The 16,632-nt window shown below is 51.9% G+C and overlaps 2 protein-coding genes across 4 annotated transcripts; one reads left to right on the forward strand and one right to left on the reverse strand.

Annotated features, from left to right (window-relative positions):
* The first annotated feature begins 937 nt into the window (after positions 1-937).
* On the forward strand, positions 938-7,283 carry C14H17orf80 (chromosome 14 C17orf80 homolog). 2 transcript variants are annotated; one of them, XM_034790318.1, is made up of 5 exons: positions 938-1,270; positions 2,197-3,777; positions 4,246-4,353; positions 4,572-4,688; positions 5,974-7,283. In XM_034790318.1, the coding sequence occupies exons 2-5, from the start codon at positions 2,205-2,207 to the stop codon at positions 6,000-6,002; spliced, it is 1,827 nt and encodes a 608-aa protein (XP_034646209.1). In that variant the 5' UTR covers positions 938-1,270; positions 2,197-2,204; the 3' UTR covers positions 6,003-7,283. The 2 variants fall into 2 exon arrangements, with proteins under 2 accessions (XP_034646209.1, XP_034646210.1); XM_034790319.1 differs by lacking the exon at positions 938-1,270 and adding an exon at positions 1,312-1,677.
* Positions 7,284-7,411: 128 nt separating this feature from the next.
* CPSF4L (cleavage and polyadenylation specific factor 4 like) lies at positions 7,412-14,667 on the reverse strand. 2 transcript variants are annotated; one of them, XM_034790320.1, is made up of 8 exons: positions 14,451-14,667; positions 13,865-13,915; positions 12,769-12,921; positions 11,485-11,580; positions 10,612-10,705; positions 9,900-9,942; positions 8,956-9,141; positions 7,412-8,182 (listed from the first exon to the last, which is right to left on the reverse strand). In XM_034790320.1, exons 1-8 carry the CDS (start codon positions 14,551-14,553, stop codon positions 8,114-8,116), a joined length of 795 nt encoding a protein of 264 aa, XP_034646211.1. In that variant the 5' UTR covers positions 14,554-14,667; the 3' UTR covers positions 7,412-8,113. The 2 variants fall into 2 exon arrangements, with proteins under 2 accessions (XP_034646211.1, XP_034646213.1); XM_034790322.1 differs by lacking the exon at positions 10,612-10,705 and having other exon boundaries at positions 11,511-11,580; positions 14,451-14,666.
* Between the last annotated feature and the right edge of the window lie 1,965 nt (positions 14,668-16,632).

Raw genomic sequence — 16,632 nt, forward strand, 5'->3', positions numbered from 1 at the left:
CCCTCGGGCAAACAGCCCCCCATGGGCCCCTTTCAACAACAGCTTTATTGACACCCTCGGGCCAACAGCCCCCCACGGGCCCCTTTCAACAACAGCTTTATTGACACCCTCCGGCAAACAGCCCCCCCATGGGTCCCCTCCAACAACAGCTTTATTGACACCCTCCGGCAAACAGCCCCCCATGGGCCCCTTTCAACAACAGCTTTATTGACACCCTCGGGCCAACAGCCCCCCATGGGCCCCTTTCAACAACAGCTTTATTGACACCCTCGGGCAAACAGCCCCCCATGGGTCCCTTTCAACAACAGCTTTATTGACACCCTCGGGCAAACAGACCCCCCCCTTCTGTGGATCAGGGTCTCCCTTCAACAACAGCTTTATTAACACCCCTAAGGGTCACCTGTCTCCAATGGCTTTATTCTGTTTCTTTTAGAGGCTCCTACTGGTGCCCATCACCCTCGCCTCTGAGCATCTCCCATGTGAGATTTGAGACTGGCAAATGAGATAACAGCAAGGGACTGCAGGGGTAGATATTGTCACTACTCTCCCCTGGGGAGGAATTCAAATCATCAGGATACTGTCCTGCCTCCCCTTCTTGTCATATTTTTTCACATTGAAAAGCTGGTCACTATCAGAAGGCCTAGGTTCAGCAGCGGCTTTCAGAGTTACCCAACTCACGATTGTATCACACGTCGTGGTACTTTGTTGTTTTGCTTAAACCCCCAGCTCCTGAAATCATGATACTCTCAACTTTCATTTATAAACAAAAATATGTTTCTAGCTCTCACTGTTGCAGAGAAAAGCTGGAATCCCCCCTCCCCCTGCTCAAAACCCAGAAGGCAAATTTAAAAAAATCAACCACCCCAACCCCAAAAATGTATTCTTTTTAAAATCTCATGATTTTTAGGCCAATCTCATAACGTGCGTGGGGGGGGGGGGCCTTTGGAGGGCCTCAAAATTTTTGAGCTCTTGTGGTTTCATTTGTAACACTGATGCAACACAGTCAGAACTAGACCCTTGTTTCTGTCATGTCACGTGACAGGGTCAAGCAAGCTTCAACAAGAGCTTTATTAACACCACCACCTAAGACTGAGCAGAGCACCTCTCAGAGCCGGGGGAAGAGGCTGGAGCAGCCAGCCACCACTATAGAAGGGCTTGTGTTTCCCCTAGGAAATGCTGTTGCTTGCCATAACCTAAAGGCTCCTGGAGCACAGGGCTGGAACTAAAGCTGCCCCCATATGCCACATCCCCCTGTGTCCCCACTGAGCAGGTAGGAATGGGAGCAGCTGGTCCTGCTGCAGGAGGAGCTGGGATATTATTGGGGCAGGGAGCTGCTTTTGCAGGCATGTAAGGGGAGGGAGAGAGCTCAGGCAGGAAATTGGGTACTGCTCTCAGAGCAGCTTTCACTGTGCCAGAAGGCTGGAAAGGGAAGTGTTCTTTTTATTTTCACGTCTGGCTCACAGACCAATCAGGCAGCACTTTGAGCCCCGCTTTCTTCTCCCCACTGCTGCCGGTGCGTTTATCCTTGCAGGACGCTTAGCAGTCAGGCAAACATTGCTGCTTTTTTACTTTGAGGTTTTGTGCCTCTTAACTGCTCAAGGAGGGGGAAGGGAAAACAACACCTCAGCAGGAGCCTTCGGTCATTGCAAAACAAAATCTCCTTCCACCAGGGTTGAGGTTGGTTGTTTTTTTTTTTTTAGAAGGTGCAGAAATGGCAACATGAATGAGTTATCCTGCTCAGGGACCCCTACCATCAAAAGTGCAAAGCTCACCCATAGCTGAGGCAAGGATCAATCATTCAAGGTTTAGTGCAGGATGTAGGCAAGTGCCGTGCCTAAGTAAGGACATGTTTTATGCATGTGACCCTGGCAAGTTGCAGTCCTGTATGAGTCTTGCAATTTTGGCCAGTCTAGGGCTTTCTCTACCTTTGTATCTCAATCTCACTCAGCCACTGTCTTATTTTTACTTGGGAGTGTTTTTTTTCCCTTAACTGTGTGTCCTTTCCTTTCTATTTACCTTGTCATACCAGACAACAGGATAAAATGTAACTTCCTCATGCTAACTAGACCCTGCTACTGGCCTCATTTCCACTCCTGCCTACCTTTCCTGAACAGCATCTCACTATAATTCCTATCACAGAATTTCTTCTTGCTATGACACATGCTAGTAGATAATGCTTTTTATTTTCCTTTCCAGACAGAAAGATGGCAGGTGCCCCCCCAGGAATAGAACTGTGCCCCTATTGTAGAAAGCCATTTAAGCGACTGAAGTCCCACTTGCCATACTGTAAGATGGCAGGAGACATGAAAGCTGCTTTTGACTTAGGCAAGATGGCCTCTGTTGACTTGAAAGCGTCTCAGTCCAAGCCAGTTAGACTCCTGGCCACTGAGAAAAAAAGGAGACAAAGCAAAGAGAAGATCACAACCCCAGACAATAGCTCAGAAAGAGAAAGTAAGAAAAAATCCCTTGACACAATAGGGAACAAAGTAGAAAGCAAATTAAACCCCTTACAAATAGGGAGTACTGCTGGAACAGAAATAGCCAGCAACTTGCCTGCAGAAAAGCCAGGTAAAAATACAAAGCGGCAAATGAAACTGACTTCTGAAAAGACACACAGAGCTGAAGGAATGACAGTAGTTCAAGAAGAGGCCAGAATGCACATGAATGCAGCAGAGGAGAGGACTTCAAAAGCAAAGCAGTTACCCACCAAACAGAAAAGCAGAAGTAAAAATACTTCTCACTATGAGAATTCAGCACCTGGTGGCATTTTGGAGCTTTCTTCTGTGAATAAGGATGGAAAACCTGCTTCAAAGTTTCCTAATGACCCAATAAGATCTGCAAAACAGAAACAAAGGAAGGTAGGGTCTTCAACACAGGAGGTGGCTGGTTCTCTGGATTTACCCACTTGTGATCTTGAAAGTATTCCCAGGGCGGCTATTGAGGGAGTGAAAGTAGTTATTGAGAAACATCGCGTCAAAGTGCTAAGAGGTAGGAATGAACCCAAAATTCAGGGCACTCTGGCAGACAGTGCTACCACAGGTAATTGTACGACCCAGGGATGGTATCTGGAAATGCTGGCTCCAGACTGCTCTGAAAGCCATGCAGACACAGTCCAGTCTGACCACTGGAAGAACATGAACGTTACGGGGGCCACGAACACAAATGCTTTTAGTCTGGAGTTTGCAGAAAGTAATACCTTGAGTGGAGAGAGAGAAAAAGGCAGTCGTTTAACTGCAACTGGAATGGACACACTCAGCGATCCTGGGAAGGCTGACTGTGGAAAGAGCCCTCGTGGCCTCGTTCCGCTGGACGGAGTGGCTAAAAGTAAGACAGAAGAGAAGCAGTTTTACTTAAATGGTGATGTGGATTCTAAGGCCTCTTTCTCTGCTTCCCTCGCTGAGAAGCCCCACCCGTCAGTGAGAGAGACTCTCAGAGGAGCTAGTGAAGGAATAGCCAGCAACTACCTAGCCTGTGTGCAACAGCTTCTGGTGGATGAAAAGCAGGTTGCCTTACTTTCTGAGTCTGTTCTGAATACAGGGAGAAGAGACAACGAGCTGGCTTTGAAACAACACTTGTGCTACTCCTCTGAAAACCAACCTCCTTGTCTGTTCCAATCTTCTGGCAGGAACATACAGGCAAGATCCATTGGACTGGAATGGTTTCCAGAATTGTATCCTAATTATCAGAGGCTGAGCATGTTTCCAGGGAGACTTCTCCTGGGGAACGCGGAGATCAAGATGAAGAAGATAGAGCGTGGCTTCTTGGAAGGACCGCAAGGTAAAAGGAGGGTTTCAATCATCACTTTTGAGATGTACTGCATAGCGACCGCTGATGGGCTACATCCATTATATAAAATCAGGATTTGGGGGGGGAGGTCAGGGACTTTTTGGGTGACTGTTCTTTAAGTGAGCACTCATTTATGAGGTGTCACATGGGACCATAACTGCATTCACTAGGAATAGCATGGCTTTCCACGGAAAAGCAAGGTGGCTTCCCTCAATGTGGGCATTGTTTTTCCTAGACAAGACACACCTCAGTGCAGCATAAGATCTCTCCAGTCCAGGGGGAAGGGTTGTATGTTTTTCCTCCCCAAAAGTAGCAGGGAAAGCCCCATTGTTGGAATCATTTTGAACTATGCTAGAGACCAGTCCGTGCGTAGAGTACAGTCTGCAGATCATGGTGTGCGTGGGCAAAATACCCAGCCCTGTTTTCCCACCTCCTGACTTTTGTGACTCTGTTTTGTAGCTCCCCTCGTAGAAAGACGTCTGATGGAGGTAAAGCTCAGGGAGCTGCCTGCTTGGCTGGCAGCTTGTGATTTCTCTCCAAAGGGACTGCTCGGAGCAGTGCAGAAAGGTGAGCCGGGATCACTTGCTTCTTCTCTGTTAACTTGTCTGGAGTGTAGGAGTAGTACGTTGATGTGAGAGACAATAGGAGTTATTTGGCATGAGTTATCTTCATGTAAAAGGAAGCGGCTTGGTAGACAACTGTAATTTTAAAAGCCAAATGGTTGGATCAGTCAGCCCTAATTTGAGATGAATAACCAAGCTGGCCCCACATTTCTATTTCAACAGCCTGGAGCAGTTACTACAACAAATACATCGACGTAAAGAAGGGTGGAGCTGCTGGGATCTCCATGCTGTTGGCTGGATATTGCATCCTCAGCTATGGCTGGAGATATGAGCATCTGAGTAAGGTTTTCTTCTTGGCCTTTGTCTCTTCCAAGTAAATCCTTCTTTCGTTTTAGAGTCCAAAAAATCTCTTCATTAGTCAAGTGATTTCAGGGTTATAAACACGACTATTGGAGCTCTCTGTCAGGGAGCTGACGAGAGTTATCCATTAGTTATGGATTGTAAAGCCTTCTGGAGGAAAGCAAAAGCTGCCATGGTGGTGAACATTAGCCCAGGCTGGTAGGTGGCTTCATGCCCTGTGATTAATACCCTGCCCAGCAGGAACCGGGCATGCTACAGAGGCAGTGGTCTCATTCCCCAGCTGGTGGAAGGGAATACCCTACGTTGCTCAGCTCGGAGACAGCTGGTCTATGAAGGGAGTGATGAGCTCTGAAGAAAGTGATAACTATTCCTACCCTGTCCAGAAGGCTGGTGACTATGGTGCTGGCTTAGAGGGATTGAGAACATACTGCATTCCCTTCCCCCTTGGGACATAAATCCTGCATCTCTCCTGTTTCATGTAGTTTCTAGGGCAGGGCTTTCCTCACACTGCTGAATTTAAGCAACTTCCTATCATGCAACTGTTTTTGAGAGAGCTGCTGTAGACTCTGAGTTAAAGGTTAACATTTGTAAAACGCTTTGAAGATGAAAAGCATTACGTTATTTAAAAACGTAATTTCCAGCCGCCGTCCCCTTTCAGTCATACAGCTCGTGTCAAAAAGGCCAGTGCCATGCTGCATACGTCACCATCTCAGCACCTTCCAGTACTGCATTGAGCAACGCGACTACACGGCTGTCCCATGTTTGTTCTCTCATTCTCTTCCCAGGGGAGAAGCATGTGCAGTGAAATGTCTTGTTTTGGTAGGATGGGGGGGGGGCTTTAATATACACGTGGCTGTGTATTTATGTTGAGGAAAGCACAAAGAAGTGTGCCTTGCACTTGGGCTGGGCACATGCACAGATACATGGAAACATCTAACCAGTTGAGCTTGACGAGTAGCTATACTCTTATTGCTACTAGCTGGGTGTAATTAGGATTTAAACCTCTTCATTCCTGCCACTGTGTTCTCTTCCCTTCCTCCTTGAACTGCTATGCCAGACAGCTGACGCATGATAGAGTCAACCTGCAGGAGACAATTGTGGTAAACCAAAAAGATCAGTTAAACCCCACTCCAATAAAGCAGTTTAGACATTTATGGTCCTTTGAATATCTAGGAGGACTTTAAACACTACCAGAGAAACATTACTATTTTTCACCAGGGGTAACATATTGTAGTGTTAACTTTGTATTTCTCGCTCTGTAAAGAACAAGATCGCTGGCGCAGGTATCACTGAGGAAGGCACAAGAGCATTCAAGGACCAGAGACAGAAAATACTGGACTGCTGCATGAGAATCAGGCATGGATCGGATGATCTGCATTCGAACCCAACACAAGGGATTGCAGGACAGCTCTCTCATCTGTTGTAATTAATTTATTGCTAAAGGGAATGCTTTTTATTTACCCTCCCATATCATGTACCAGTAGCCAGAGAGGGTAGGGGCACATTCTGCATAGACTGACAGTTTCCGTAGAGCACAAGCAGGAAATTTGAGTTGATGGTTAGTATCTAAGCGGCAGAAACTGGAGGATCAAACCCCAATAGCTACTGCTTTTAGCCCATATCAAACCTGAATGTGGTTCTCTATGTTCCAGGCCCATGAGAACAACTCACGGGGGGACTACAGGCTCTTGCTTCCCAGATGTTTTACATTTGAATTGCAGGTTCCGGTTTGAATATTTGGCAGAGGGTCCTGGCCAATAAGAGGAAGAGCAGTAGTTTGGAGGGACTAGCTGCTCCCATCCCTCAACTCACTTGTAAAGCTAGGATGGTACAAGGGGCCTGTTATGGATGCTTGGAGGGAAGTATTATAACCTCTGCTCCCAGTCCATGTCCCACCTCGCATCGATGCAGATCAGCGTTAAGCAAGGCATGCCGCTTGTCATGGGGTTGCGTGAAAGTGTAAGGGACTAGGGTTAGGCCCAGACTTCACGCTTGGCAAAGCCTGGCTTGTGTAAGGATAATGATGGTGGCAAGTCAAGCACTGTACAAGCTAAGACAGATCTGGGCTGGAGAGTTACAAACCGGTGGTTTGACAGCCTAGAAATCCGGGTAGGAAAGAGCCATTCTCCACCTCACTTCACACACCCACTGCAACACAAAGGTGGCATCCACATGGCCCTGTCTCTCCTTTGTACACAACATGCTAGTCTGTCAAGGGCTGCTTCAGTAATGGCCTGGAAAGAGGCACTGCAGCATTCTAGTGCTGGCAGAGGACAAGCCATAGTATTCGGTATTTAGGCTGCCCTTGGGGTAGAACATCACCCTTCTGGAACAAACCAGAGTGATTGGAATAGTGTGGATTCTAGCCTCCTTGAGCTGGCTAAGATTTTGTTTCTTCTCCAGGACAGGGGTGGTAAAAATGTAATGCGATCATGAGCGATAGAAGAACTGTTGGCAAAAAGCTTTATTACAAGTAAGTTACAGAAGCATTCAAAAAAACTCCTCCTCTTTGGAAGTAGAACAAGAGTAAAACCACATTTCACCAAGAACTAACTCTCCCCCCACAATAAATCTCCTGTGTTTTTTTAAACTCTGACTTAGTATGTGTTCTCTTAAAATGCAATACTTAGCACATCTTCCACTGGAGGCTTAATTTGCAAAGCAGCTAACAAGCCTTAACACCCCTCTAAGATAGTGTTAGCCCCATTTTACAGATGGGGAAACTGAGGCGCACAGCTATTAAGTGACTTGCCCAAGGTCACACGTCAAGTCGGAGTCCGTGATGAAACCCAGTTCTGGTACCCAGCCTGTACTCTAGCCACTCCAAACTCTGGCAAAGTCAGCTTCTTTCTCAATTTCTTAGAAAAGCCTTTGACAGAAAGTTGCATGAGATTTTCAAGGGAGACCGTCTCAGGTAGCTGGAGAGGGAATAACTTTGATTTTGCCTTGAATACAGGGCATCCTGCTAAGTGCGATGAACTGTAGTTTAGAAGCCACTAGCTACTCTTTCAACTTCACTCCTATTGAAACAGTTTCTTATCCCTCCACACACCAGTCTCCTGAATATTAACCGGAATCCAGACCGACTGTTCTACTGTGCCTTTTAAAAACCGTGTTTTAGCATTAGCATGATTATCAGTGTCTGACACACCAGTCTGAGATCTGAGCCGCCTGCCAACCCAGCAGCATGGGGTCAGAAAATAAACATCCAATTTACCGTTACATTAGAGCAACTGCATTTCCCCCTTCCTCTTCTCTTAGCAGAGCTGTAAAAAAACTGCATGGAGCAGGACGGCTCTGACTGGGCTCTACATTCAAAGAAAACTGCCCTGATTGGCCTCCTGTTGATACTATATCACAACACAGCTTCTTCCTCTGGATTTTCTTCCTGAGACTCTCGCAAATCATTTCCCCAGTTGGATTCCCAGCCGACTCTTGCTGCATTTGTTGGCATAGTGACCCTTTTCTCCACACTGCAAGGGAACAAAATAGGAGGACATTGACTTTGTGTAGCCCCTCTGAGCAAGATCAATCCAGCACAGCAGACAGCAATTGTTCATGATGGAGATTTAAAAAAAAAAGAAAAAGAAAAACCACAACAACCAGCCCCCACCTTGTCCTGGCATAAGAGATGGAGATAGTGGGTTGGGATCTTCTTATGCAGGAATGCTGACAGTCCAGCCTGAGTAATTCTTGCGTAAATGAAGTCCTTTCCCTGGCGGTAGGACTGATAGTCTGTCCCACATGGGCCATGAGTGGGTCACCGAGGCACTCAACGTACTGACCCAAAGATCATACACACTATTGACAAAAGTCCCCTCAGTGGCATTAGTGTCCTATCCTGCCTCCTTGATCCTACAGCACTGCAGTCTAAGAATATTGGCCCCCTTCCTGCCAATCCAGACCCCCCCAGTCCTGTGGGCTGCATGAGAACACGGTTGGGAAACCCAGGAGAACAGAGAGGTCTGAGGAGCATGTGTTGACAAGGGGCTAGCGGGCAGAAAAACTGCTGCAAATCAGTAAACCCAAGTGCTTTTTAAGTTGAAGTAGAACATTGTTCCATCCCCTGAGGAACACCAGCAGGGTAGTAACAGCTTAGGATTCACTGGTCCCTCAATGGCAGCAGACTCAGGAATAAGGCCACATGAGTCTTGCACCAAGTATGGACGTCTCTGTTTGGAAGGGGGGTGGGAATCATTAGTTGCAATATGAAGAGATTCCCAGCCAACCAGCTCCAGACACTAACCTTGAAGCATGTGACCTGCCCAAGGGGCCGGAGCAGTCCATAGGGGTAGCCACCAGCCTCCTGTGCCTTCTTCCTCTGGCACTGGGCAGCCCTAGCCCCCGGCTGATGAGAAAGCAACAGGACTTCCGGGGCCTGCTGCTCGTGAACACTCTTGCCATCAACAGCCCGGGATGGCGGTGGCAGCCCCTGAAGCACACAAGAGGAATCAGTCAAGAGAGGTGGAATCAAGGCAGGACTGGTACCACCTGGAGCACAGATACAGGGCAGGAGCATTCAGGGTGTCAAAGCAGGATTTCCAGCCTTGGCAACTGGTGATTTTGTCACAATGTTTTTTCCCTCTTAAAGACCCAGCTGCTGGAGTCATGTTATTACACAAGATCTCAACTTTCATGGTCACGAATGGCGGTGAGTTGCCATTCTGAATGATGATGGATAGTCGCTAGGCCAGAGAGAGAGAGAGTGACTATAGCTGTGTCGTGAGAGCACGCATGTCCCTGTTCCAATGACTAATTATTTATAAGAAGTGGCCCAGCTTCAACAAGGGAGATTGAGAAAGACCGTCTCCAGAATATCCCCAAGTCCAGCTGTGACACTGTCCTGTAACATGGGAGACCCAGTTCAAATCCCATCTCCACATCAGATAGAGGGGGGTATTGACCACGGAAAGTTATAAGGGGTCGGGGCCACCTCCCATCCCCCGAGTGTTTTGTGAATCTAGTCCTTGAGCTTCTGCAAAAATTCCCAACATTTAAGTGACAAATTTAGGTTCAGTTTCACCCTTACTGAAACATTTTGATTTTTTTTTGGTTCAGCCCAAACTTTCCAGGGAACTTGACACAAATCTGTGAATGGTTTCGGGTCGATAGAAACAGGATTTTGGGGGTGAACAAGCCAGTCGCTGGAAAAAAAAAAATTTCCACCCAGCTCTCCTTTCCATGCCTTACCTGGGAGAGATCCGAGTTACACTGCATCAGGTCTGCCTTGGGGCTATTGGGGTTGCAGAAGGAAAAGAAAGGCAGTTAACTCCTTTGAAATATTAATCTATCCAACCTGTAACTGCAGGCCTCTGCACCCTTGCAAGGGAAGAGACTGTCTCAGGGCTAAGGGGTAGGGTTGACAGAGGCCTCTAGTTGAAAACTGGCGCTTTCCAGTCATATCAAGCAATAGATTTGATAAAGGCTGGAGCAGAGCCGGCAGGTACTGTGCAACCTCTGCCACATGCAGTTCTGCGGGGCTTGGCTAGGATGCATTGTGCATCCTGGGTTTGACTCTCAACCAGCTTCAGAGGGGGTGTGAATGCTGGCGGGAGGCAAGGGGCAGAAAGGATGCCAGCCACACAGGCTCGGCGTTCCCAGAAGTTATATTTTTAGGGTGCATGCTCCTTTCCGCAGCCACTTGCCCTGTCCAGCAGATGGCACCATGGCCACAGAACAGAATTGGCCAGGGGTGCATGGAAAGGAATAACCAAGTTTTCGAACGCCACAAATCAAGTTGCTTTGCAGAGAGGAAGGTCGCGCCCCCGGCTGGAGCTCAGCTCATCCATCTCACAGTCAGAGTTACTGACAGCCCACTCTCTGGGCTTTGGTAGAGACACACCCCCCCCCCATAAGGCCTTGCCAAGGTCACATCTATTCTCCTACCCCTCCAGATACGTACTGCATGAATTTGCATTTGGGTCCTTCGGGGCAGAAGCCAGCTAAGTAGTTGACACACATCACCCTCCTGGTGTGTTTGTATTTACACAGAGGACCTGCCACATACGCACACCCAAAGAGGGAGAGATGTCAGTCAGCATCAAAATCGATCCGTGGCTACAAATTGGGATGGGTCAGTGGTGAGCACCTTCCTGGGACCAGAGAATGGAGAGTCTGATTGACTAGGTCTCCCCCCTCTTTGTGGGGAGTTTGTGGCCTCTTTTCTTTGCAGCCCATCTCCCCAATTTTGCCCTCAGTGCCCAGAATTCCAGCTAGGATGCATGCCAACTGAACGGGCATCACGCGTGCCATTGATAGGAGGCAGGCACCAACTGGGTCTCCACATGGGACAGCTGAACTTCAGCTAGTGGTGGGAAGCGGCCGAAGGTGAATAGAGAAGGGCAGAGGTCTTTGCTTAGACAAAGACGACGTCCAACGTTCTTGCATTTTTTGAGAGCAGGGGGTCTGGTTACACACACACCCTTTTCCATCTCTAGCTCCTGTTAGTCAGATGCTTGCTGCAAAATGTTTAATTAAGCTTCATTAACAATCATTGGTTGCTGAATTATCTAATAAACACTTTGCTCTTCTATAGCGTCTATCATTGGAGGATCTCAAAGCCCTTGAAGGGCAGTCAATAAGCCCAGGATACTGCCAGGCAAGTGTTAGGCCCATTTTACAACTGGGCAAACTGAGGCACAAAAAAGGCTGCTCAGTGCCTCACTATCCGTGACAGAGCCAGGAATAGAACCCAGGAGTCCTGCCACTTGCCTATGGATTTGAGCCGGGAGCGCAATGCTCCCGTTCACTTCGTTACCGAGCGCAAGGTATTCACCCTGTTTGCAGAACCCTCTGTCGTACCAGGGACAGTCTTTAATTCTGGACGCTGGATCAATGTGCAGGAAGGGGCACTCTCTATTGCTGCACTCGCCTGGAGAGAATATTTATGGAGACGAAAGATTTTTAGGAACCCTGTTGTACACCTGCCCCTCCAGGTGAGTCAGGCAAAGATCTCCCCCCCCTTCCGGCACCCCCCCCCCCCCCCCTTGCAAAGTACCATAACAGCAGCAGTTTATACAGCACCAAAGTTCTTCAGTGCTGTGCACCCTGGGCTGGAACGCAGCCCCTAGCTAGCGCAGACCATGCTGCACAATAAGAAGGGAAGAGGACATTTTTGGCCTCAGCTCTTCGGAAAACAGGCACGTGTTCACACAAAGCAAACAGGGCTTTGGTCCTTAAAGTCCCAAGCCAGAGACGCCCTCTTTCCTGCCCCCCAGCAAAAGCATGAAGGGTCAAGTCAGCACTGACACAGGGTCAAACTTGAGGTAACCCAGAGGGGGGGGGTTCCAGGTGCTCCCTACCTGATGCTTGGAACACCTCCCTCCTTCTCTGGGTTTCTATTAGCCCCCCAGCCTGCCAGTCGCTCACACCGTGCTTCTAGCCTCTATCCCCGTCCCATGAGGGGGCTCTGGCTAGCACACTCCCTCCCACCCCAGCTGCCGGCCCTGCTAGACGCTCATGGGGCTTTCTGGAGCTCTCACCCTGAACAAGAACAGGCCCCTCCAGGGTGCAGTATTCACTCTGCTAGAGGGGCCTCCACCCACACGGATGCATCGACATCAGGGCCAAGCCCCCTGAACCTGGCCCACAGAGCCGACGTGAACATTAAACGCCCGGCTGAGAAACGCCCCTCGCCAAGGGACTGGCTCTGCTGCGTTGGGGGGAGCTGGCTCGGGGCAGGGCGTGGCCGGCAGGGAATTCCCAGATCTGGCAGAACAGGGGCTAGGGGGGCTGGCTCCCCAGCAGAGACAAGCAAGGAGTCCAGAGGGCAGTTCTCCTCACAGACAGCAGGTGGCACTAGCTTACCGTTCTCCAGCATAGTTAGAAATCGGGCATTGCCCTGCAAGCGAACTGGGCATTGGGGTGGGTTAGCACTCAGTAAGGTCAGCCAGGATCGGAACGTGCCCACCCGTACTAGCAGAGCTAACGTGGGCTCCAGACAGGACAAGAGCTGGCTCAGATGGAGTCCGGCGCGTCTGAACATCGGCCCCTAGCCTGCTAGAGCTCTCCTAACCCTGCCCAGAAAGGGCCAGGCCCCCGCCCGGCTCCCAGCACCTACCGAACTTGGAGTAGAAATAACACTCCGGCATCTTGCTCATGTCGTACTCGTGCAAGAACTCACACAGGTCTCCCCTCTTGCACAGCCCCCGCAGCCAGTGCTTACACACCACCGTCTTCTCCCCGCTGATGTGCCGGAAAGGACACATCAGGCCTGGACGCAGAGCAGAGCAGACGCCTTGATCCCTGCCTTGCCCAAAAGAACCCACTCCCCACTCCTCCCGCAGAGTCACCCTGTCCTGCTCCCAGGACAGCCAGGGCAGGGGCGTGGCAACCAGACTCTAGTCCCCTCCGAAGCCTGGTGCTACGAGCCTCCTTGGGAGAGGATCCTCCAGCCCGCTCCAGCATCCCAGCAGCCGGGGTGTCACTGGCACAGCTGACAGCATGAGAATCCTGTTCTTAGCAGGGTTTCGCCAACTTCGCTGGTGTCGCCAGACAGAGAGACGCTCCCAGGGGTGGGGCCCGAGGCTCTGGTGGGAGCCCAGGAATCACTCCGCTGAGCTCAGTTCTCTGATGCTTAGAACTCCCTGCCTATGGGCTTCTGTACCACCCCCATCCGTGGTACCTGGGCATCCTCCCAGCGTCCTCAGGAGCCAGGGAAGGGCACTAGCCCCACGGCACAGATATTGGGGGGGGGGGGAGGAGGACAGGCACAGAGAACAGGAGTGACAGAAACAGAACCCAGGCCTCTGGAGCAGCAGCCGGTGCCATTGTCACAAGGCCAACCTCCCCAGCACCCGTGTCCTGCCTGTGCGCTCGGTCAGTGCCAACCCCAGTCTGGAGGGGCCCCTCTAGGTCAGGGAGAGGCGGTGTGCGGCTCCAAGCAGCCCATTTACTCTGGGCCATGGCTGCCCAGATGCCTGGCAAGGGGCCAGCTTATTCCAGATGTGATGGCTGTTTCCATGGTGATGGCACTTGACCACTGGCGGTCGGGCTGAGATCCACCAACCCCTAGTACGCTGGCCTTTGAGCAGGGGGCAAGCCCCAGGGGCTGGTACTGGATTCTGTGTAAGGAGCTGGAGAGGAAAGGCTCCCTGTCAGGCTACCAATCTCCGAAATAACAGCATCCCTGCTCCCCCCGGGCTCCCATTACTTACCCTTTGCACACAGTCCTCGGAGGAAGAACTCACACACGGACGCCCCCGACTCTGGAAGGGGAGATGCAGTTATGGGGGGGGGGAGAGTGTTTTCACCCACTCGTAACCACCCACAGGACACCACGATCCCAGGCATCGCCTGCTGCTCTGCAGAGATGGGACCCCCTGGGCTGGGCCAAACACACTAACTAGGATGGGGAACTCTTCCCCTTCCATCTGTCCCCCTTTGAGTCTTTCTGGGATCTTGGGGTGGGCCCATCACCATGGTACCTGGGTGCCAGTCACTGCTAGAGTCACCACCCGCAGAGAGGCTGGATGTCAGGGGGCGCCTCGCTCTGCTCACCACACCCCATGCAGTCCTCATCCCCCCCATACCCCTGCCGATACCAGCACTCCACCCTGAGCCCCTCACCAGCCCCAGAGCAAATCCTACCAAGCCGCTCTGCCTCGCGAGCCAGAGCCCTCTCTAGGCAAAGGGGGCTGGCTGGAGGGGCGAGAGATGCTCCAGGAAGCTGGGAGCATGAACACAGAGCTGGGGCAGGACCTGGGGGGTGGGGCAGGGCTATCAGGTCCCACCCCAACTTACTGTCCATGCCTGGGAAGGGCAGGAGCAGGGCCCCTCGCTGGTGCTCCACATCCCGCTCTAAATCAAACATGAGCTTCTCCACCCCAGCAATGAGCTCCTGCATCTCCTCCCAGCCAGCGGGACGCGGGAGATACCCCCAGCCAGGCCCCAGGCCCAGAGTGGAGCCAGGCCAGCCTTCCCCCTCTGCCTCAGGCAGGCTGAAGAACCCCAGCTGAAGAATGGGATTGAAGAAGGGGCCAGCTACAAATTCCCTCCCTCCCATATCCGCCCTTCCCCTCCTTCCTGCAGCTTGCTCAGAGTTAACAGCCTGGGTGCTACAACCCCTCTGCAGCCTTCCTCCCCAGCACCTCCCAGCACTCCTCTTCTCCCAGCCGGCTAGGAAACCGGGCTGAGCCCCCAGCTCCCTCCCCCGCTGAGCCCCCAGGAATCTGCAACCCCTTCTCCGGCAGCAAGCAGAGGGGACTGGTGAAGGAGGCCGCGGTTTGGAGGGTAACTCCCAGCATCTGGTCTCAATTTGCAGCTGTGATTGAATGGGGCTGTGCCCCAGCGGTAGGGAAATCATCCCCGGGCCCCAAGCAGCCCTGCCGTATTAACCCCCCCTCCCCATGGCTCTCTGCACAGCCATCTGCTTTTACTGCGTTAGCCTCCAGCCCTGGCTATGCCTGGAGACCAGCTGGCCAGCATCTCCCACAAGAAACCGCAGGGTCCCCCTGAGCGCTTTGCATTAACTCTTTCACTGCCAGGGCTCCGAGCTGCACAGAGCTGAGCTGTGGGGCATTAAGAGATGCCCAAGCTCGGTCGTTGGCTGCTGGATCCTCTCAGAGGGCAGTTCCTGCAGAGCCCGTCTGGGGAGTCGCCTGGGTCCAGGTCCAGTCCTACCTCGTTTCTATCGCATCACCTGAGAGCAGCTTTTGTGGTGAGCTGGTGACTTGGTATGGAACCCCCCTGAATCTGGATCTGGCACCGAACTGTGTAGGTCAGAGCCACCTCTGCTTCTGGCATGTGTTATGAAAGCTGACAGCCAAACACTCTCATCTCGCCAGAACTTGTATTATTTATTATTTGGATCAGCGGCGAGCCCAGGAACTGCAGTCGTGGCCCACGCCGTGCTGCGCACGGTGCTGTACAAACACCCCACTAAAAGATGGACCCGACCTGCCAGCACTTATCAATGTGCCATGAACCTGTGTCACTCCTGTGCCCCCAAGCGCCCAAGCTGCAAGGTGGCACGGCTGCCTCCCCTGCCCCAAAACTCAGGAGGGCAGAGACATGCCGCCCAGCACTGGGTGTATTGAGAGCTTCACAGTGCAGCCGGGCTAGACCCAGCTCGAGTGCTGCTGAGCTCTGGGAGGTTTCTGAGCAGGCCTGGGCACAACCTCGCTCATAGGGGCATCCTCCAAGCGATACCAAGGCCAGAGGCAGAATCCAGCTGTCAGCTCTAGGCAGGGATGGAGGCACCGGAGTCTCCTCAGCCCAATGCCCAGCCTTGCCCATGTCTCCTCTTCTGTACAGAGCCTGAGGGCCATGGCCTATGCCATGTGGCACCTGCTCCCACTTTGTCCTGTGCCAAACGAGCGGCTGAATGACCAACGAGGTGCTGGCGTGGGTATTAACCCTCCCACAATGCCCCTGACAGAGGAGGCTTTCAGTCATGTGGGCATCTCAGCCTCCACCTCCATATTCCCTGGACTCCTGCTGACACCGGGCACGGCCACCTCGTGCGCTCATGCCAGCGCCTCCCTCTCCCCCTCCGGAGTTGAGCACAGGGCCCTCGGCGCTGCCTGCTCAGCCAGCCGTGGTGTGCGTTCTGCCCTGTCAGCATGAGGCAGGCGGGTGCTCTCGAACGGGCCGCTGAAGGTGACAGGCGTCGGAACGATAGCGGGCGGCTGCTTGATGTTTGAAGGGGGTCGCGTGGCGGGCGCCTTCCCCAGCGGCTCGGTGCTGCTCCCACTCCACCACCCCCCAAAGCGAGGGGCATCCGGCTTCCCGTGCTCGGGCTCAAGACAATGCAGCAGCTCTGGGGCGGTCTAGCCACAAGAAATGGAGGGCAGAGCGGCTGGGTTCCCCTGTCCTGCTCCCGCCTGCGGTGAGAGCCTCATTAAGCTACAGGAGGAGACAGAGCGAGCCGGTTGGCCTTGCGGCAGGAGAACAAAAGGGGACAGTCACTTCAGAACCGCACAGC

This window comes from Trachemys scripta, chromosome 14 (assembly GCF_013100865.1).
Source record: "Trachemys scripta elegans isolate TJP31775 chromosome 14, CAS_Tse_1.0, whole genome shotgun sequence".
In the NCBI taxonomy this organism is placed as follows: domain Eukaryota; kingdom Metazoa; phylum Chordata; order Testudines; family Emydidae; genus Trachemys; species Trachemys scripta.

What these genes read in the sequence shown, in the direction of transcription:
- C14H17orf80 (XM_034790318.1), top strand. Translation starts at nt 2,205, where the DNA reads ATGGCAGGTGCCCCCCCAGGAATAGAACTGTGCCCCTATTGTAGAAAG. An exon ending in GCTCGGAGCAGTGCAGAAAG is followed by an intron (nt 4,354 to 4,571) that starts GTGAGCCGGGAT and finishes CTATTTCAACAG; the next exon opens with CCTGGAGCAGTTACTACAAC. An exon ending in CTGGAGATATGAGCATCTGA is followed by an intron (nt 4,689 to 5,973) that starts GTAAGGTTTTCT and finishes CGCTCTGTAAAG; the next exon opens with AACAAGATCGCTGGCGCAGG.
- CPSF4L (XM_034790320.1), bottom strand. Translation starts at nt 14,553, where the DNA reads ATGCAGGAGCTCATTGCTGGGGTGGAGAAGCTCATGTTTGATTTAGAG. An exon ending in GCCCTTCCCAGGCATGGACA is followed by an intron (nt 13,916 to 14,450) that starts GTAAGTTGGGGT and finishes CTCCCCTTCCAG; the next exon opens with AGTCGGGGGCGTCCGTGTGT. An exon ending in GTAACTCGGATCTCTCCCAG is followed by an intron (nt 9,142 to 9,899) that starts GTAAGGCATGGA and finishes TGTGTGCTTCAG; the next exon opens with GGGCTGCCACCGCCATCCCG.